Below are 21181 nucleotides of genomic sequence, written 5' to 3' on the forward strand. Positions count from 1 at the left end.
ATGTCCCTTGGGACTGGTGAGTGTTGTACAGAGTGTAGGTAGGAGGAGAAAGAAACAGACCAGAGCAGACACGCGGATATTGGTCTGGTGACGCAGGGTGGTGCAGTGGGTTTTGCTGCCCATGCAGGATAGAGCCTAGGGCAAAGGAGGTCTGCTGTGGGGCCCAGAGCCTCCGGAGACAAGAGGAGGGATCAGGAGGCTACTACAGCTGCCCAAGTCTAATGGGAGCTGCAGGAGCCAACTGAGGGGATGGAAGCGGGAGACCGGGGCACCTGGAATATACAGGACTGGGGTGAGATGGGGACCAGGAGGAGTCAGGGATGACACCAGGACAATGCTGAGCTTAGGTGGAGGTATGTTGGCCCCAAGGAGCTGGTGGGACATCTGAGTGCAGATGTCCATCCAGAACATAGTCTGCTGGAAGGGGAAAGCCCAGGAAAGCGCCTTCTGCTAGAGACAAGGCCTTCTTGGATGTGAGGTTAGCTGACAGGTACAGGTGGCCCATGGGGAAGGACCATTCAGAGTCTTGATAATTTTTACCCAGAGACAATGTCCAGATGCAGCACAGCCAAAGTAAAGGATGGGACTTGTCCATGGCCACACAAGCTAGTCCCTGCAGAAGCAAGTGAAATGTCTGTGTGTCCAAGTTCCCTCCAGGGTTCTCCCCACTGCCCACATTTCTGTGGCCCAGGTTCCGTGGCCCTGGGTGATCATTTGACCTGTGTTAACGCATTAATCTTTGTGCTGACACTTTAATGGAGGTGTAGTATTATCCTCATACGATACACGGGGAAATGGAAGCACAGAGAAGTTAATTGACTTTCTGAAAGCCACACGACTTGTAGCAGCATAAGGATTCCAACTCTGGCTCTGCTGCCTCTCAGAAAACAACTGTGTTGTCTTAAACAGAGAACGGATTAGTTGAAAAGATATCAAGGAGCTTGTGGCATCACCGAGTGGGCTGAAGAACCAGATTTGGGGCCCCTAGCCAAGAGCTCAGGGCAGAGCTGACCCAGTAAGGGAACTCTGCTCTCCCTGAGTGCGACCTGGCCACCAGCTGGGCCACAGTCCGGCTGCCACCAACCTCCCAAGATGCTGAAGCTTCCTGCAGTGGCCACTGGGAGCCTTTCTCCCTGTCTCCATTTTGTGGATCCCGGGTCACTAATGCCCTGGGGGGAGGGGTCTCTGATGGGGCAGGAGAATGTGGGGGGCTCTAGGTCACACACCCTGGCTCTGGAAGGTGAGGGCTCAGCATTTCAGTTCTGGGGCAGGAGGTGGCCTCTGCCTCCCCCACAAGTTTCTTGGAGGCCATATGGGATGCAGATTCAAATTCTATCATAATGTCTACACACAGTATCTACTGGAGCAAGTCTGATCCCCTTCCCGGGCCTCCGTCTCCCTGTCTGCAAGGAGAAAGGAAACGGACTAGCCTGAAATAGGCAATATACTCCATTTCCTGCCACCTCCCACCATCCTGAGTGCGGGTGTCTGTGCGTCTCCCTGTCTCTGTCTCTGTTCCTTTCCATGTGTGGCTCCAGCTTTGTCTTTGGATGTATTTTCTGTTTCTTTCTGTTTCTCTCTTGTTTTCGATCTCTGCTATTTTCTCTTTTCCTCCTTGGCTCCCTCCGTCCTCCCTCTCCAGCTCTCTTCCTCTGTTTCTCCCTTCCCCTCCCCACCCCTCCCCTCCATTCTCCCTCAAGCCTCTCTCTCTCCCTCCTCCCTCCTCCTCATTTTATTCTCCCTGCTCAAACACCTCCTCCTGCCTGTTCCTGGGGCCCTCGTGGCTGTGGTGGTTGGTGGGGGGGGATGTTCCCTCCCACATAGGGCCCATGTTCCCCCTGCAGAATTGCTAAATCCAGCATGGCTCAGCTTCAGTCTCTTGCTATCAGGCTCCCACCGTGTCCTGTTGGCAACTTCAGGGCCCATGTGTACAGAGGCATCTGCCAGGACAAGGGGGATAAAAAGACACTCCACCCGACCTAAACCCATGGAGAGATCTGGGGGTCCATACTTCCCAGAGCCCCACTCTAGAGATGTGCTGAAGCATGGCTTGTGTTGGAAACACATAAACTGTGTCGTCTCCAGCCAGGGGCATCTTCCCACTGGGTCAGCCTGCTTCTGTAGAAATCCCCTCTTCAGCCCTGAGGAGACATGGTGATAAGAAGGGCTGAACCCTGCCCTCAGAGAATCCCAGGCTGCCTCAAGACCAGACTCACACAAACCAATAGTCAGGGATTGGAAAGAGGGGCTTGGTGGGCCCTGGCGCATTCCTGGAAAACTTCCTGGAGGAGGTTCTTGGGAGCGGTTCTTGTAGGTCTTAGAGCAGTGGAGGCTTCACATTTGTGTCATAGGAGGGTATGAGCCTCAGGGAGGGTTCCAAATAGAGCCTCCCCTCTAGGCTGAGGAAGTCAAAGCTGGGAATCTAAAAACTCAGGTCTATATTCTCCGCCCCCAAGTGAGACCTATTCACATCTGGACCCCTGAGTCCCAGGGGCAGGAAGTTAACCCTGTGTAAGAATGGTTTTCGTGCTGGGAGAGAGGGAAAGTGGGACATGTCTGGCCATCACTGAAGGTTTGGCAAAGAGGAGGAGGAGGGAAGAGAGACTGAGCAGAGTGGATACCCCTCTGGCCATCCAGACATTCTAGAACTTCCCAGCTGCAAGGCCTCTTGTTCGAGTGCTGCCCTCACCTCCCCTGTTGCTTAGGGGTGGAAAATGACTAGCCCAGAAAGGACTTCCCTAGCATCCCACAGAGAGCCAGGGCACCAAATGGCCTATGCTGGTTGTGAAAACTTCTGGCCCTTGCTCTAGCATTTTTCTGCCTTGCATGCCTAGACCTGGGCAGCCGAGCAGCGTGACAGTGATGTCTCAGCTGCCTCCCCGCCTGAGGACCCTTCATCTCAGAGAGGACCAAGGGTGCCACCACTCCTGATCTCCCTCCCTCTCTTCCCAGGAACCCTCCAGCTCTCACACGTCCTCTTCCTGCCCATCTCACCTCTCACCAGGTTCGTGAGAGTACTGCTCTCTTTACTAGAAACAAGCTCTTCAAACACGAGAAAGACCTGAGTTTTCCAGGGGCTCCTGTTTTAGAGGGAAAGAGAGAGAGAGAGACTTAAAAAAGAAAAAAAAAAAAAAGACTTTGTTTAGAGAGAGAGCGTGCACTAGTGGGCAGAAGGCAGAGGGAGAGAGGGAATCCCAAGCAGGCTCCACGCCCAGAGTGGAGCCTGATGCCAGGCTCCATCTCACAACCCTGAGATCATGACCTGAGCTGAAATCGAGTCAGATGCTTAATCAACTGAGCTCTCCAGGCATCCTGAGAGAGAGGGACTCTTGAAAAGAGCTTTCTGATAATGGCTCTTAAGTGAAATAGCACAGTCACGGTTGTAGGAGCTCTTGGGAGGAGGTTGAGTCCAAAAGGAGGGGAAGGCAAGCTGGGAAGACTTCACGGAGATGTTGTTGGAGAGGGTCTTGAAAAATTGGGCCAGAGATGTGCCAGCTGGAAGGGAGAGTGCAAACAGATGGAGAGGAGACATGGTAGAGGGAATAGGGTCATGGAGGCTTTGAACACCAGTCCAGGCCATGGGCCTCAGTTCTGCTGGTGGTAGTGCTGCCAGCTGCTTACCCATAGCCCCACGGTGCAGGAATGGAATATTCTGGGGGGGGGGGGGGGACACTGCTTGATTTTCAGGATGTACCTTTGAGATGTAAATCCAGGCTGCCTGAGAATTTCAACCTTGCCCCTTCCCCTCTCCTCCTCCTTACTCAGTCAAGTCAGAACTGCAGCACCCTTACCTGCCTGACTTCCAGCCCCAAACAACCACCTGCAGAGTCTGGAACCCCACAGCAAAGCCCCACCCACAGTGACTCTCAGGGACCATCCCCAAGAGCCCCAAGTGCCGTCTACCCATCCGAAACCAGGTCCTCCAGAGCCTGGTGGGGAGTTCCTGTTACACCTGTGGAGGTAGGGGTCAGGGAGAGCAAGAGGAACCCAATGCATATCCAGGAAGGCAGATCGAAGTCCTGGCTGTGCCCTGATTCACCAAGGGACAGGGAGGTCCCCCCTCATACATGTCCCAGTGTCCTCATCTGGGTGGAGGGGACAGAAAATATGCTGTCCTTGTGAGGCCCTGTCACACCTGGGGAGACACAGCTGCTTGGGGTTTCCGTGGACAGCTGGAGTGCTGTCAGCAGGGTGCGTAAAGAATAAGGCCCAGAATAAGGAGAATTTGTGTTCTCAGCATGACGTCCTCGAGGGTCCTGCTCACGGCAAGTATAGTTGTCCTCGTTTTGGGTGGTGTGGCCAAGTGGCTTCAGTGAGAGCCACTGAAAGTCTGTGGCCCCACTGTGGGAGGGAGCAGTAGGAGGAGGAATGGTCTGATCCCAGAGGCCTCCAGAGAGAGGCAGATCCTTGGCCCTCCAGAGCAATGCCATTGTTGGTAAAGAGAGGACATAGGATTCCCGTCGAAGGTGTCTCCACCCCACATTACTTCACAGAAACTATGATCGAAAGCCAGTTGTAATTCTGGCCAGGCCACGGACTGCTTATCTTACCTTTGGGCAGGTCTTTCTCCTCTTTGGGTCTCAGTATCTCTGTATTAGGTGGCGGGGGGAGCTTGGCGAATTCTCACGGTCCCCCAACATTGATGTTCCTCTTCTCCACGGCAGTCTCTGCCTCAGGGGTCCCCCATTCGCCTTCTCCTCCCTGTTTCCCTGTGCGGGTCGCAGGCTGGCGTCATGGCGACAAGCCCATTGAGCGTTGCTAGGGATGACTGGCAGGAGGCAGCCCCGCACTACAGAGGCTGGAGCTGGCTGGTAGGCATCTCTTTCCACTTGCATCAACCCTGGGGAGGACCGTGGTCTCACACAATGAGCTGGATTCCAGTCACACCTCTTCCCTGTTTCATGGGCCCTGTGTGGGCTGCATGAAGCAGCTCTGTGCCTCCCTGACTCAGTTTGCCCACTGTCTGCTGTAAGTATAGACATTTTCCCCTACCACGCCTCTCAAGGATGGAAAGGCATCATGAGCAGAAAGTCCTTTGGAAATGAGGAGCTGAGGGGTTTTGGAGGTCCAGATGGACAGTTGGGGCCGCAAGAGCAGTGTGCACACAATACTGAAGAAATGGACTAGAAGTTCCCTCTCACTCCAGATGTCCTAAGCAGCTGGCCCTGGGGAGGTCCCTCCCAACCTGGGGTTTGTGTTGATAATGGCAGGTTTCCAGACCCTCAACCCAGCATTCCTTCTAGGTCAAGCTGGTTCAGAGCTTGGAGGAGCAACCCAGTGGGCTGCGATCAGACCCAGATAGGAAATGTCCCAGCTGGGCCCCAGAGCAGGCCAGCTCTGGTCCACTGCCGCAGCATATAAGCAATGCAGGGGTGTTGACTCCGGGAGAAGCGCCTTGTTTGGGAAGCTCGGAAAACTACGCTGTTGGTACCATGAGCAGCACTCCCCCAGATGGTGTCTTAACTGGACACAAAAAGCAACTTGTCATGCCCCACAGCATCATCGCCTCAACCAGCCAGTAGAGATATTTTTTCCACAAAAGATAAGAAAGGTGACCAAGGTGAAAAGCAAAGATTTCCCAGCAGGGTCTCAAGCCAGGACAGGAAGATCATGGCCATCACCTTCCAGGGAAAATCAGTCAGGGGGCTTGAGGGTGGGGTATCTGGCCCCTCAGGCATTTTCTGCCCCAGGGATCTGGACATGAAGTTGCTAAGACACTGCAGGCATGGCACAGTTTGCTGCATCTTCTAGAACACAATGGCTCGGTGACCCCCCAGCATGTCACTGTCCCTCTTTGGGCCCCTCCAGACCAAATGAAGGAGAAGCTGCCTCTCCCTCTTACATTCCTAGGAAGATGTCTGCTGACTCAGTCCCCAGGATGCTTTCCTGGGACCAGGGGAGGCTTTCTTGCTGGCAGTGGGAGGATGCCTGACTGCAGCTTTGTGGTTTGGGACTGACAGCCCCTACCCTGTGTGGGATTGCACTCATGGTGCAGCCCTTCTGACAGCAGGGCTCAGCCCCCCTGTGGCCTGTGTGGGAGACCTAGGTGCCTCCTTCAGGTAAGACTGTTGGGCTTTTGCTGTGCAGCTTGGCAGATCCGTGGCGCCCAAGGTGGCAGACTATCTTCTCGGCCTGCTCTGAGACTCTCATCCTCTTTCAGAGCTAGTCACATAGATAACAGCACCACCTCAGTCCATCCTGAGCCCCTGTGTACTCAGTCTGGGTAGTTCTTAGGGAAGGGCCAGAAGAGAGGGCAGCCTAAGCCTTCCCCACCCCTACCCCCCTGAGCTAGCTGCGAAAGAGCAGTCCTAGCCCACCAGGGAGCAGTGGAACCCTCAGGGAGCTGGAACAGCCATGAAGAAGCTGGGGCTGAAGCTGGGCCTGAAGAGCTTCGCAAATCAGTGTGATGAATGCAGACCCGAGGGCTGTGTTTCAGGAGCTCTCCAAGGCCATCCATATGCTTTGGTGGGGAGTGGTACTATTTTGCTGTCCATAGTGCTGAAAATTCCTGTCGTGCACAGTGACCTCACTCCTTCAGTGAATAGTGCTTCTGGCCCTTTCCACCTCCCTGCCAGCATTACTTGACCTAACTTCTTGTCCATTTTCCCCAGATATCCATCCCCCTCCACCAGTCCCACTCACTCCCTGTGCCCCCACCTGTCCCTTAAAATCTTTCCCCCATAACCGTCACCCAAAAACTATCCCTCGTGGTCCCTGTCTCCCATGTCTTGTCAGTCAGACTGTCAGACATAGAAGTGCCCATGTAGGGAGCCCCTGAAAGTATACAGGGACGGTTGGAGTTGTCACATAGCTCGAGGGTAGTACTGGGTTCAGCGGGTTGAAAGTCCTACACAACAGATAACCCATCTACCTGAGATGACAATAACATCTTTGAGAAACGATGTACGTCACTTTATTTTTTTTAAAGATTTTATTTATTTATTTGACAGAGAGAGACACAGCAAGAGAGGGAACACAAGCAGGGGGGCGGGTGGGAAAGGGAGAAGCAGGCTTCCCACTGAGCAGGGAGCCTGGATGTATATCACTTTAACTGAGAGGAGAAACTGAGGCCAAGAGGGCAGGGACTTAGCTAAGGTCACTTAGCCTGCCAGCCAGAGACAAAACCACAGCTAGAAGAGCAATCCCCCTCTTCTCACAGCCAGACTTCCGAACCGCTTAGATGGCTGCCTGAACTAGGAGCTCTCATAAGAAAGGGGCCGGCATCTGAAAGAGAGACAGGCCACGGTAATGGGGGCTTTTGACAGCACAGGGCACTTAGGGGGAAGAGGCCTGGCACACTTCGGGAAATAGGGAGCAGCATTCCCAGGCCACAGAGCCCTGCACGAGAGGACCCTGCTTGTATCCTTTAGACCCTAATGCTCCTGGCAGGCCACACCACACACCACCGGCATCGATCTTTGGCAGGGGCACTTGGGTTGCTGTGGCAACAGGCACGGACCTCACGGCATCCAGCTCTGAGATTCTGGTCCGGCCGCCTGCCCTCAGATTTTGCGTGCCCATCCTCCCATGGTTTCCAGGTTGGTGGTTGGGTGGGGGGGCTCTTCTGTCTTACTCTGTCTTACTCTGTCTTACTCTCTCCTGTCCAAAGCTGTGCTTGAGGGCACAGTGTCCTCATTAGCAAGCTCCCCCGAAGAGCTGGGCACATCTGTCTTCCAGGCCTCTGGTACCTGGAGTCTGCAGCCAAAACCTCATCTCCAGGCACGACTGAGCCCCCAGAGGGGAGCCTCCTTCCACCACCACATCCCACAGCTCAGACCCTGCTTTCCAAGGTGTTGGCAGATCTGGGTTCGTTTGTTGCAGCCAATATGTACTTCATGGCTAATTCCCGGGGGAGAACTGGGGACCCCCCCCCCATGGTCTCTGCCTACCTGTCTGTCCCCAGGGAGCTCCAGTTCAGTAAGCAAAGAAAAAAAAAAGGATCAGATCCAAAAAGGTGAAACCCTTTGTGAATTATGGCAAATGCTCTAAACTTGATGTTTGATTTTCAAACTACGGGTCAGAGCACCATAGTGGATGGTGAAGTCAAATTCATGAGTCATGACCAGCATTTGTATAGAAAATAAATAGAATTCATTAGAATAGAAGAGGAGGAATAATATCATAGCTGTGGTCAAGATGAGTTTTGCTTTGTGAAACTGGCCTCACTAATGTAGGGCGCGTGTGGGCTGGAGGTGGGGGTGTGGGTGGGCTGGAGGTGACGGCACAGGGATGTGTTGGTGGGGCTCAAGGACAGTCGAATGTGAAGGCCCGTGTTTCGAGAGATGGCAAGGCCTAGAGGAGGCATTTAGAGGAAAAAAAGAGATGGCTTGAATGCCTGGGCTGCTGGGGAAGCCTGTGGAAGGAGAGAGCACTTGGCCTATGGTTTAGAAGATAGGAAGGGGTTTGTCAGTGAGAATGAGGAGGGTGTTTCAGGGTGGGGGGGTTCGGCACAGAGCCAGCTATATGCCAGGCCTACCAAGGCAAATGCCAAGTGCCATGTGGAGCGGTGGCAGAGGGGGGTGTCTTCCAGAAAAGAAAGCCAGGATAGAGAAGTCTTAAAATTTGGCACCCCTGGTAGGCATTGACGTAAGGGACCAGGAAGGTCTCAGATTTGCAGCATCTCTACCATGACTCCCTCCCTCCTCAGGCCTACCCCATGCTTATTACCATCATGAGATATCACACTTGGAGGAGTGTTCTGAGTTCCTGTCTTTGGTTAGCCCCACAACGATCAGCCAGACCAGACTCGCACTCCAAAACAACTCAGGCCAGGGTATGAGCAAGGGATGAAGTGTGAGGCTCAGGCTCATGGGACTCTTGGATGGGGTGGAGTCGGGGACTCAGAAGAGAGAAATCTGTGAGATGGGAGCAATCAAAGAGGCCTTCCGGGAGGAAAGGGCTTAGCACTGAACTCCAGGAAAGCTGGATAACATCTATGAACACATCCTTAGAAGATAAATGTTCTGACCTTTGAACCAGAGCCAGGGTTAGGACCTGTCTCACCTCAGACAAGCTGGTGGAGAAAGACCCTTAACCCTTATCTGTAAAGGATTATTAGTTTTACAAAAGGACCAGCCCTTCCCCAGATACCTTTACATAGGTCTATTTGACTCACCCTACACGCTGACCTTCAGTTCAGTAACATCACTAACCCTATGCATCGGGTTCTCTTAACTGTAGAAATTTCTCTTTCTGTAGTAAAACTGCCCTGAGGAAGGAGATAACCCAAGAGTGGATGTGGGTGCCATGTTTAGGGGTAAGAGGCTGGTGTCCTCACTTTGGGGTCAAGATCATCTCGACTCCCACCAGGGATCCTTAGGCCAGTAACAATCCTGAGCCTGAAGACTCTCTGAGCTCAGAGCACCAAATTAAAAAACAATTAAGCTAATAGACTCTCCCCCATTGTTTCTGCTCCTCAACAAGTGCTCCCTGAATCCCACTGCTTTGAACTCACTGTCAGCTCAACAGAAGTGGTTTTTTTAAGTAATTTAATTATTTCAGATCTCATTGTTTCCAGAAGCAATCTGTTTCCCCCTCCAGCTCTATGACTCTCTGCTCTGGGAGCTACTTATTTTAATTAGCTTTGTAGTATATATCTGACAGCAACCCAAAAGAAAAATCCACACATAACTTCCCATTAGCCAGAGAGCTAAAAAAGCCAGCGTAAGTCACCCCCAAACCACAGATCACTCAGAATTTGTAAGGAAGTAGGGGAGATCACTTTCACATTCATGGGGCAAAGCAGAGGCTGGCAAAGGACTCTGGCATTCCCAGGTGGGAGGTTCATCCTGGCTGGAGGTTGAGTGTGGGCTACCTGGAGGTGGTGGCTTGGGGGCTAGGACTTACAGTCAAGCTCAGTTTTCAAGGAAGATGAAAGATGCTCAGGAAAGATGAGCATTCTCTGATCCTCCTGCGTTCCCCCAGGATGGAGCCTGCACTTGTGGCCATCAGACACTGGTGCTCTGAAGAGTCTGGGCAGACTCCTGTCAGACACCAAGAGATCTCACACAGTGCTCTCGCAGGCAGCTGCAGCTCAAGGTCAGCAACACAGTCCCGCTTCCCCAGGTGTCCCTCGTTCCTGTGTCCCGCTGCTTGGTAGCAAGGGGTTTAGAACGTGCAACCTGAAGCCAGACCTTCTGGATTTGAATCCTGGCTCTACCCCTTCTCATTTCTACAGCTTTTGACAAGTAGGTTAATCTTTTTGTGCCTTAGTTTCCCCTACTGTAAAACGGGTTACCATTACTCATGGGGTTGCCAGGAGGATTGAAGGGATGAGCGTATCAAGATCGGTCTGGTGAGCGGCCACTCTGTGAAGGGTAGCTGGTGTTAAACAGAACTCCTGCTGGGAATTAGTATGGATCGCCTGTGTGTAAAGTGAGAGAAGACAGGCACCTGGGTGGCTTAGTCAGTTAGGCAGCTGCCTTTGCCTCGGATCATGATCCCAGGGTCCTGCGATCAAGTCCTGCATCGGCCTCCTGCTCAGCAGTGAGCCTTTTCCCTCTGCTGCTCCTCCTGCTCGTGTGCTCTCTCACTCTCTGTCAAATAAAATAAAATATTTAAAAAAAATAATAATAAATAAAATGGAAGAAGAATAGGAATTTGGTGTGTGGAAAGCAGCAAATCTGCAGGCACAACAGGGCTCCCAGTCAGGTTCCATTCCAAACAAAATTAAATAAGGTATACAAAACGCTAGTCAAAGATCATGTAAAAAATGAATCTTATTCTGCATTTTAGCTACCATGTGTGGTAAGCCTTTTGCATAATTTTCACCTAAATGACTTTCCTGTGAACTTTTTTAAAAATATTTTATTTATTTATTTATTTGATAGACAGAAATCACAAGTAGGCAGAGAGACAGGTGGGGAGGGGCAGGGGAAGCAGGCTCCCCGCCGAACAGAGATCCCAATGTGGAGCTCCATCCCAGCAGCCTGGGATCATGACCCAAGCAGAAGGCAGAGGCTTTAACCCACTAAGCCACCCAGGCGCCCCTCCTGTGAACTTTTAAACGTGTTTTGTGTTTCCTGACCTAGAGAGGCTAAGAAGTATGAACCTTATCCCGTGGGCACCTGGGAGCCAGGGAGTGCTTTTGAGGAAGGGAGTGACCTGCCTCTTGGTGGTTGGCATATTTTGTAGGGAATGCCTATCGAGAGTGCTTGGAGAATGGGACATGGGCTTCACGGATCAACTACTCACAGTGTGAGCCCATTTTGGATGATAAGGTGAGTGGCCCGCACCTTGCACACCCCTCATCCCTGTACAGGTATCAGGACTCAGGTTGAGCATAGAGCATCCCAAGGGTGACAGAACCAGCCCTTATGCAGCCCAGCCATACCTTTTTGCACTTCTTCCCCCTGCCTCCACGTCCTGTTCCCTGCTCAGTGACGCTACAGGAGAGAAGGGGGACACAGACCTCCACCTTTGGGAGAGCTCTGGCTGGCAGAGGACACAACCATCTCTGGCATGTGACACAAGAAGGGAATGACATTGTGGCCCATGTCCCAAACACCTAACAGACTGTGTGACTTCCTCCTCCTCTGGGCCTCAGTTTCCCCATCAAGCATTCTGATTCTGTGGCTCCATCTGGAAACAAGCACTGTCTCCGGAAGGCTGGGCCCCAAGGGGATCTGGGTCCTGCTTACACCTCGGCAGCCCCCTTGCTCTGGAATTGGGCTCCAGGCTGCGTGCAGTGCCGACCTCCTCCCCCTTTGAAGCTACACCTCGCTCCTGACCCAAAAGGACACGTCCCATGGCCAACCCCCTCCTCATTCACCATTGCAGCCCCCAGTGAGTCTGCAGCTTTACCCCAGAATCCAGGTTCAGAGGGAAAAGGTTGAGCTACCCTGAGAAAGGGATGCTACAAAATGTGAGCCAAAGGGGGTCTGTGATGGGGCCATGGGAGACGCAAGTGAGATGGGTCATAAAGAAGGAGACCCTCCCAGACCTCTGTCCTCTCTCAGCCCCTCTGAGCAGTGGCAAACCATGGTGGGCGTGGGGTCAGGGGACCCTGCCCTGGAAAGAAGGAGTATTTTACCTGCCTCTGTTTAGAATTGCCAGCACATAGTGATCATAAAAAGGAGACGGGCTTTTATTTGGTGTTAATATTGTCCTTAAGTTCTCTACGGACATTGCGCCCCCTTGTTGCTGCATCAGGGACAGACGATCGCAGGGCACCCTCCAGACCTCCCCGAGCCTGCTGCTTCTGAGGCAGGTAGGCAGGATGGCCCCATTATACAGATGTCAAAACTGAGGTCCGGAGATGTAAATCCACTCGCCCTCAGTCACTCAGCCAGCAAGGGTCTGAGCTGAGATTAAACACAGCTGTGGCAACTCCCTGTCCAGAGTTAAAAAGATAATAAAATCCCGAGATATCATGTCAGGCATATTCTGGGGAACATCAGCCATTTGTCTGTCTGTACCAAGAGCCACCCGCGGCCAATGGGAGTGAGTGCGAGGAGCCAGATGTGGTGATGATACTTGAAGCCATTTCTGCCTCCAAGCTCAGGACACACGGGGGGCCGTAGCTGGAGTGGCCAGCTCCAGCCTCTGTGTGCCCCATGCCTCCATCTGCCTGTGTGTCTGTCTGTCCAGCAGAGGAAGTACGACCTGCACTACCGCGTCGCCCTTGTTGTCAACTACCTGGGTCACTGTGTTTCTGTGGCCGCCCTCATGGCTGCCTTCCTGCTTTTCCTGGCCCTGCGGTGAGTTCCCCAACCCCCTTCATGGCCTGCTGCTTTTCCCTGCCCCTTCCCCCATAGTGCCCCCTTCACCCCTCCCAGACAGTCTCGCCTCCACTTGGCAGGGTGGGGCAGGGCCATGAACCCAGTGGACAGAGGGGTCTGGGGGAGGTGCCGGGGCTGGCTCAGAGAGATCCCACTGCGGCCACCACAGGGGGAATGTGGCTCCTGGGGCAGCCCTGACTTCATCGGAGGCTGAGTCTCTTACCTGGCCTGGAGGGTGGGGGACTGGGGGTGCCAGTCCCAGTTGTTTCCTGACCCCAGGCAGAGCCCTGCTTATCTCACTCCCAATCCTGCCTGACCTCCCACAGGAGTATCCGCTGTCTGCGGAATGTGATTCATTGGAATTTGATCACCACCTTTATCCTGCGCAATGTCACGTGGTTCCTGCTGCAGCTCATTGACCACGAAGTGCATGAGAGCAATGAGGTCACCGGGTGAACCCTTGGGGCTGGGGGGCTCCGGGTATTGGGGGCACCCACCTCTCTTACCCAGTCCTCAGGTGGAGACCCGTACCTGAGCTCACCTCTACCCTGATCATTGTCCCTCCCGAGCTGGGGTCAGAGTCAGGGCTGGCTAGCGGTGGGGCAGGGCGTGCTGCCAGGCCGGGGTCTTGGGAGCAGTGCAAACCTCAAACCAGACTGGGTTAGCCTCTTCCACTCCCCATCTTCTAAATATAGGACCTCCCGAGGACCCCTTAGAGAAGAAGCAGCTAGAACTAAGCTCCATTGAACTTTATCTCGATTGCAATGAGAGACCTGTCAGGGTTATTTTCCCCATTATGCAGACATGGAAAGTGAGGCTCAGGGAGGTTACATGACCCTGCAATGCCAGCAGGATCTTGACCAGGGCATCCCATGTGTTAGCTACACAGGCTGGAGCTGTGCCAATGGCTGCTGTACTCTGTCCAAGTCAATGCAAAACCCGAGACTAACCCAAGGCAAAGCACAGAGTCCTTTGGCACACCATTAAAGACTTCTCAATACATTTTCTTTGGACGGTGGACCTGAGCAGGCACCCCACCTGGTTTGACCTTTCACTTGCCCCTCATTAAGGTCTGCCTCGGCACTCACTGAGTTCAACCCAATCTGGGGGGCCCTATAGCCGCATACTAACTTGTACTGATAAGATGTCACTTGACTTGGAGAAAAAGCAGGGTTGGGAGGAGATGACCTTTGGCTTCCCACCTTAGCAGGCCTTTTTGAGAAGAGGAGACAGACAACCACGTGGGTCCTGAGATCGGGGCTAGGGCCCTGGGGGAAAGACACAGAGGCAGAGAACAGCTCAGCCCAGGACTGCTGACAGCCGGTGCCCTTGGAGCTGGACAGAGAAGGCGTGTGGTGTCTGTGGGGCAGAGAACTCCCATCACGGGCTCTCCTGGCCACCGTTCCCCAGATCTCAACCTCGGCCTGAGGGTGCCCTGGGGAAGAAGCCTGGGGAAAGATGGCTAGGTCAGGAGGCCTGGGAGCTGGCCATGGCTGGCTGCGGCCCTGGACAAGCTTTTCTCCACCCGCTCGCCCCCTCCCCTCTGCAGGGTACTTGGGAGGGTGGGTAGCCCCGCTCAAAGGGACAGGGACAAAGGCAAATTGCAACAACCCTCATTTCTTGGTGCCCATCTTAGCCAGCCTGCATCTCCATGATCCGCCCTGTTAGGTGCCATTAGCAGTTTCTCTGTGTCCCATTGAGGCTCAGAGGGGCACAGGAACCTGCCCCGGAGACGGTGAGTCTCCACCCAGAGCTGGCTGCGATCATCCTAAGCCCAGAATCTTCCAAACCCAGAGATTTTAGAGAATCACCCCAATGGCTGCAGTTCTCCTTCATAACCCAGCACTATTATTTATGCAACAACTTTCTTTTAATTGACTCACTACTTTTTTTCTACGTGAGATTTCCTATTTCATCCCTAAATGGAAACCTTGCTATGGCTCAAAGATGACTCTCGAAAAACTGACCGTGGAAATAGCAGTGATGTTCAGTCCTAGCCTCTGCCTGCAGAAAGCTCAGAGCCAGACTCCCTCTTTCTTTATGAAAACGAGATCAGAAAGTGCAGGGGGAGCAGCCCAAGAAGAGACCAGTGCCAGCTGCCCCCTTAACTTCACCCCAAACAGGGAGACAGAATTAGGAGGCATGTGAAGCTTCCCAGAGCCAGGTTAGAGGGTAGAATGCATGTCCACGAGGTAACTCTGGGCGGGTGCCCACACTGTGCACTGGGCCCTGGCCCCAGGCAGCCCCTGACCACCGCCTGCCCCGTGTAGGTCTGGTGCCGCTGCGTCACCACCGTCTTCAACTACTTCGTGGTGACCAACTTCTTCTGGATGTTCGTCGAGGGCTGCTACCTGCACACAGCCATCGTCATGACCTACTCCACCGAGCGCCTGCGCAAATGGCTCTTCCTCTTCATCGGATGGTGTGAGGGTCCCTGAGGGTCCTGGGGCCTAGTGGGGAGGGGGCAGTGCTGACAAGGTCACCTCCTTTCATCTTGGGTCTGAGGACAGGTGCACACCCCTGGCCCGCCATCCCCAGGACAGGCCAGGGAGGCAGCCACTCCCTTCCCTTGCTGGTGGGGAAGAAGCAAGCAGTCCCTCCAACAGAACACTTTACAAACACCCCTCCTCTCTTTGCCTGGGAAGACGAAGCCGAAGACCTATGTCTCTGGCTTCGAGAAAGAAGCTGACCAGCTCCACTTCTCTGTCGAATGTTCTCAGAAAACTATGCTGTCCCTTCATCTGTCTGTCCCTCTTAGAGGGGGTTGCTGAGAGAGGAGAAGGGGGGTCAGGATGGGGCCATGGATGGCCTGCAGTTGGGTGATTGGTCCCAGGCCCCTGTGGTCCCCGCACCCTGTGCTCTACAAGAGGGTCCTCATCCATCTGTCTGTCCGCCATAGCCTGTGTCTGTCCTTTCAGGTATCCCCTGCCCTATCATTGCTGCCTGGGCCGTTGGCAAGCTCTACTATGAAAACGAACAGTAAGTGGGACCGGCCAGCTGTGGGGGTCAGAGGGGTGTCAGGAAAGGTCAAGCCAGGGCTCCAGCCTAGCCATGGGGCAGGAGTTGAAGCCCTACCAGGACAGATTGACTTTCCCATGGCCCCTATATTGAGAAGATATCCCTGGCACCCCGAGATACTGGTGTACTGGGTGTTATGAGTTAGGGATCATGGGTCGTTCAAATGCCCTAATGCATAAGCCCCTTAGCCTTCAGTAAGGCTTCCTCCTCAGAGCAGCATGTCTGGCCCAGGGAATATAGAGGAGGCCAAGGGCTAGAGGCCATCAGCCTTGAACACGTCCAAGGGTGTTCATGAGCCTTTCACAGAACCCGGGGCCAGAGCAGGGGCACTTGTTTTATTCTGGGATCCCCGTCCCTGCCTGGGGTACAGTGTCCCATCCTGCGACCCTCCCTGCCCTGGAGCTGTTGGTATATAAGCCACACCCAGATGATGGCAATTCTGGCTGTGCATCAACCAAGCAGAAGCTGGGAACTTGGATGTCACCAGCTGAAACACGAGGGGGCAAGGGAATGTCAGTCTCTGGACACAAATCTCTAAGAGGTCTCCGAAGCTGGAGATTTAGGGGCAGGGGCAGAACCGGAGTGGACTCCAAGAGCTCAGCTTTGGGAAGAGCTCCTAATGATTAAAACTACCCAAGAATAAGAAGGCCGCCATGGAAGGTAGTGAGCTTCTTGCCAAAGGGGGTGTTAAAGCAAAGACCAAAACCCTAGCGCTGGGAGGCACCAAAGAGATTCCTGTTTAAGGCAGGGTGCACTGAATGATCTCTAAAGTTTGGGAGGACACAGTCAGAATTTCCCAAAGTCACGTGGCCCTTCCTGAGGTCTAGTGGGAGTGACGGACAGAGCCAGACTGCATCCCGGCCCCATGGCTCCCCTGGACTCCGAGCTTCTACACCCACCTGCATCCCCCGAGAATAATCAAGCCTCTGCTAGCGACAGGCTCCCTTCACCGGGTGAATAAGGCTCAGCTCAGAGAAAGGCCGGGGTTCAGGGCTGGAGAAGCCGTCCGCCTCTCCACCTGCTGCTTTGTGCGGCTCAGTGCCTGGCACGTGGAGCGGCAGGTTCCAAGGAATACAGGAACAGGTGCTACAGGGTGCTTGGGCCCTGGGCCAGCAAGGGGGAGCCCAGCTCTGCTTTCATTCACGAGCCTCCTGTCTGCCCAGCACTGGGTACACACCCACAGTCTGGAACAGGGTAGGGGAGTGAGAAGGAGGGTGATGAGACCCAGGGCCTGCCCTCAGTCCAGCTGGGGAGACCAGACCCTCCATGGAGGGCAAAAGGCAGCCTACGGGTGAGCCAGGATGGTCAGAGGGGCCAGGGCCATCCACCCAGGGATTTTGAGAAGACAAAGCCCTAGAGACTGGGTGGCAGGAAAGGTCAAGCCAGAGAACCTTGGGCCCAAACCTACTGTAGTGGCCAGACCCGGACTGAGCAGGCCACTTAGAGCCTCTCCATCTTTGCAGGTGCTGGTTTGGCAAGGAGCCCGGTGACCTGGTGGACTATATTTACCAAGGCCCCATCATCCTTGTGCTCCTGGTAGGTCCTCCGTAGGGACCGGGATGGGGCCGGGCACTGGGAGGGCAGCAGAGGACCCACCCGGCAGAGATGCTGGGGAAGAATGTGGCCTGGAGTGGCCGTCCTGCACACCCTCTGTACACACCACCCTACTTCCTGGCACACACACCCCCCCCCCCACTATCTGACTGGTCTGACTGGCAGATTTCTAGTGCCTCCTCCATCTGATGTCCCCTTGCCAGGTACTGAGACAGCCAGGTGAGGGGGCAGCTGTTAATGGCAAGAGAAGGGTGTGAGGACTTCTGTTCAGCCCAGACCTACCCCCCTCCGCCCCCAGCGACCCCCTCTGGGGCCCAGCCCACCGCCCCCAGCCTGGAACAGTGGTACTAGAACGAAGCGTAATGAGCAATTGTTCCCTGTCCAGCTCCCGACCCTTTGGCAAATGTATTCGCATTGAAGGTATAATTGCTACCACGTCTTTAATCCACAACGAGCTTTAATTAAGGTGGAGTTTAAGTAGAGGCTGCATTCTGCAAAAATGAACCCATTATATATTATACATTTTAAAAAAGAGACGTGCAAAAAAGCCCCATAAGAAATTGGCATTTACGTAAGACTTATTTCAGGCTTGGTAATTTCAGGCTCCTGTACGCACCAGCTTCCTTAAAGGGGCCCCCGCCTCTTGTGGGATATATAGGGGAGAGAGAGAAAGAGAGAGAAGAGATAGAAAGAGCAGGTGCCTGCTGGCGGTTCTGTGGTCGACCCTGCAGACAGTCCCTGTTTATCTCTTTCATTTCCCAACTCCTCCTTTTTGTGACTTCTTCAGGAATTCCTTTGTCCCCCATCTTTGGAGTGCCCTTGTTGTATATGACCTGGAGATGACGAGGGAGGTTTTCTACCCACTGCCTGAAATTCCACCTTGTTTCAGAGGCAGAAGCCAATCCTTGTTGGCAGTCGAGGAGAGGGTTGGGGGTGGGAGGGAGTGACTGTCCTTGGAGTCCCAGCTGCAGTGAGTCACTTGTCCCCACCCTCAGTGTGAACGGAAACCCCTTGAGACTCATCCCCTCCCTGCCAGCTGCTCAGAGCCCATCCTGGAGGGATAGGGCTTTTCGTGAATCTGCCCCCCACCCCCCCAAGAAGGCTGGCCTGGGTCGGGCTTTGGTGATAGTGGGGAAGGAGCCCCCTGGCTGCAAGGATGTTGGGCAGCATGAGAAAATGAACAGAGAAAGGGAGATGGGCATGGGGGGACCCTGTGTCAGCCCCCTCTCCCTGCCTGCTCCTCCCTGACCCTTTCTCCGCTTCTACTCCCACCTCTTGGCCCAAGAGCCCTTTGCATCTCCCTTTGGGCCCTTACTGTATTGCACTGATGGAGCTTCCCATTCCCCCCCAAGCCTGTCCAGAAGCTTCATCTTCGTAACTTCCAAATCTCGCATCATCCGTGGCTGGAAATGGGAATTATGATCCCCATTTTACAGCTGGAGAAACTGAGAGAGATGAAACCTCCTGCCCAAGGTCACCACTAATAGCTCGCTGAGCTGAGACACAAGGGCTGGTCCTCGGGGTTGGGTACGCGCTCCGTACCCTGCCAGCCCTGCCCACCCCTGATGGTTCATGGCTGCCCTGCTGCTGCTGAAAGACACGACCAAGCTTATTTTTGGGTTCTGGGAAGTGAACTGGCTGGTTCAGTTTGCAGGAGGCTGTTGTCATGGGAAAGGTGTGTGACACTGGGTTCCACTGTGGACCAGGCACGGGGCTCAGGGCTCTCCATGAGTATTTTAACCCATGCTGACCTTCCAAGACAGGCTCTCTGGTGTCCCTTTTGGGCCAGTGAGGACACAGAAGCTCAGGAAGCTTAATGAAGCCACTTAACTTGCCCAAGACCACGCGAGCGCCAGAATTAGAGCCATGTGACAAGAACTCGGTGCCAGGCGTTCATTTAGGACGTGGTCCCAGGAAGCACAGCGACGGGTGGGAGTAGAAGGAAAGGTGGGGAGGAAGCCAAGGTGAGGTGCTGAGCCAGCTTCCATGGGGACAACCCCGTGGAAGAGTGTCAGAAGGATCCCCCGCTGAAGGCTTGGAAGCTGGGTTACTTCACACACTTCCTGCCTCGTCAGTGTGTGAGGTGGCCCTGGGGACATGAAACCTGATTATTTCCAGGTCCTTCTGTTGTGAGGCTGAGCTAGCTCCCCAGGCACCAGAGGAAGCCTGAGGCTGAGAAGTGTCCCCGGCAGCAACAGGGGACTCCCAGCTGGGCTCCTCCAGGGCACGGAGCATTGGGTCTGTCTGTAAAGTCTCCTCATTCCCTGCTCCTTCCAGCAATGTCCCAGCAGCTCCTGTACCACATGCAAATTCCAGGGTCCCCCGCCTTCCCCTGGGAATGTCTGGAGTGGGCCCAAGATCTGCATTCAGACGAAGGGCCCCGGAGACTTGGCTGTGCACACTCGAGTTGGAGAACTCGATGGGCGTTGTCTGGGTTTTCTCTGTGGCCCAGCCAGGGCCCCACGCGCCCCTGGGCGAGGGCCTTTGAGGCTACACCTGCCTAGAGCATGCCAACAGGAGGAGAAAGCTGAGGCACCCAGTGAGGACCAGGCCCCCAGGGCCCAGGAACCAGAGGGGTATCCAGGCTTCTGGAGGCATCTGGTGAAGTCACTGGGCTCCACAGATGCCCATGGCACAGACAGGCCGGCCGTGTTTAACTGCCCTGGCAAATGGGTAGTCCTGGAAGCTGAGAGCAGGGGAGCAGTGAGAGGAGGGTCCTGAGCTGCGTTGGGAGCACCCCAATAAACCTCCAGTACCCAGAACTGGAGGGGAGCAAGGGATATCTCCGAGGCAGGGAACCATGTCTGAAGTCCAGGAGGTGGAAACGTCAGTCTGCTTTCTGCCTCCCTCCCTGCCTGTGCACAAGCGACGGTGAAGTTCAAGGAGGGTCTCCCATGAGCATCCTTACCATCTGGAAAAGTAGCTGGGGTGGGGCTGGGGAGATCCCAGGATGCTCTGCGCTGATGAGCTAGGTCTCTACTTTCTCTGCCTTTGTGGCAGGCACTATGCTGTGGGGCATCCTAGGACAAGTCCTGGTCGCTGCCTCCTGGGATTTGTGACCATGAAGGACCTCCTCGCTCAGAGCCTCAGTTTCTCACCTCTAACATGATGATGGCAGTCCCTGCTTTACGGGGTCACTGGGAGGACCCATGGTAGCCCTCGGGCCCCACCTCCAGCAGGTCCTCCTCACACCGGGAGCCGCGGGTCTGCCTCCTGTGCTGATGGGCCTTGCAGTGCTCTCCTGACCTCCGATCTCCCATCCCTGGCAGTGTGGCCAGTACCTTACCTCTGCTTGCTTCCATCTGGCCCAGAGTTCATTAACTCCTGCAGGAGCAGGAACACAACACAGGGGTCAGGGGGAGGACGCTGAGGCCGGCTGCCTTGGTTCAAATCCTGACACCAATGTGTCCTTTGTGGCACGGGCAAGTGATGGAGTCTATCTGAACCTCAGTTTGTACATCTGTAAAATGGGTATAATGATCACATCTACTATATAAGGCTGGAGTGCTTGGAACAAAACCTAGAATGATCTGTGTCCTGGGCCACATTAGGGAGCAGTAAGCCTCCCTTGTCTGTCCTGGCAGCAACCATAATGTCCAGATCTCCTTTCTGGGCCTGACAATGCACCACCGCCTCCCAGGCTGGAGCTCTGACCCGACTGGGGGGCTCCTCCCACGGAGCCTCATTAGGAATTAATGTGCCAGTGAGCACTGGAGTTCCAGGAAACACAGGGTGGGGAAAAGGGCTAGACTTCATGGGAAGTTTCTCCAGGGGGGTTGACTTACCCTTTCACCCATTACCTTCTCCCCTCAGCATTCCCAGAGCCCCTGACATGCAGGCTGCGCTAAGAACATTCTGGGCTGGGAGGGCCCTACCGCTGCTGTTCTAGA

At 54.3% G+C, this 21181-nt stretch overlaps 2 protein-coding genes across 6 annotated transcripts in view; one reads left to right on the forward strand and one right to left on the reverse strand.

The window, feature by feature from the left end:
* The window catches only part of ZNRF2 (zinc and ring finger 2), a 396032-nt gene that overhangs the window by 29604 nt on the left and 345247 nt on the right, over nucleotides 1–21181 (reverse strand). The window contains exon 4 of one of the 3 annotated variants that reach the window (XM_059396648.1): nucleotides 7130–7224. The exons of the other annotated variants lie outside the window; for them this stretch is intronic. Coding sequence (XP_059252631.1) covers nucleotides 7204–7224 — 21 coding nt within the window. The 3' untranslated portion in view covers nucleotides 7130–7203. Of the gene's footprint in view, nucleotides 1–7129; nucleotides 7225–21181 lie in introns of those variants that run through there. 3 annotated transcript variants of the gene reach the window in all.
* CRHR2 (corticotropin releasing hormone receptor 2) overlaps nucleotides 1–21181 on the forward strand; it is a 28791-nt gene that overhangs the window by 3352 nt on the left and 4258 nt on the right. For 2 of the 3 annotated variants that reach the window (XM_059396641.1, XM_059396643.1), the window contains exons 3-8: nucleotides 11134–11219; nucleotides 12589–12698; nucleotides 13046–13163; nucleotides 14990–15143; nucleotides 15638–15698; nucleotides 17201–17273. In XM_059396641.1, the coding sequence (XP_059252624.1) occupies nucleotides 11134–11219; nucleotides 12589–12698; nucleotides 13046–13163; nucleotides 14990–15143; nucleotides 15638–15698; nucleotides 17201–17273 (602 nt within the window). The remainder of the gene's footprint in view (nucleotides 1–11133; nucleotides 11220–12588; nucleotides 12699–13045; nucleotides 13164–14989; nucleotides 15144–15637; nucleotides 15699–17200; nucleotides 17274–21181) is intronic. The other variant, XM_059396642.1, reaches the window with a different exon arrangement.

This window comes from Mustela nigripes, chromosome 4, assembly GCF_022355385.1.
Source record: "Mustela nigripes isolate SB6536 chromosome 4, MUSNIG.SB6536, whole genome shotgun sequence".
In the NCBI taxonomy this organism is placed as follows: Eukaryota; Metazoa; Chordata; class Mammalia; order Carnivora; family Mustelidae; genus Mustela; species Mustela nigripes.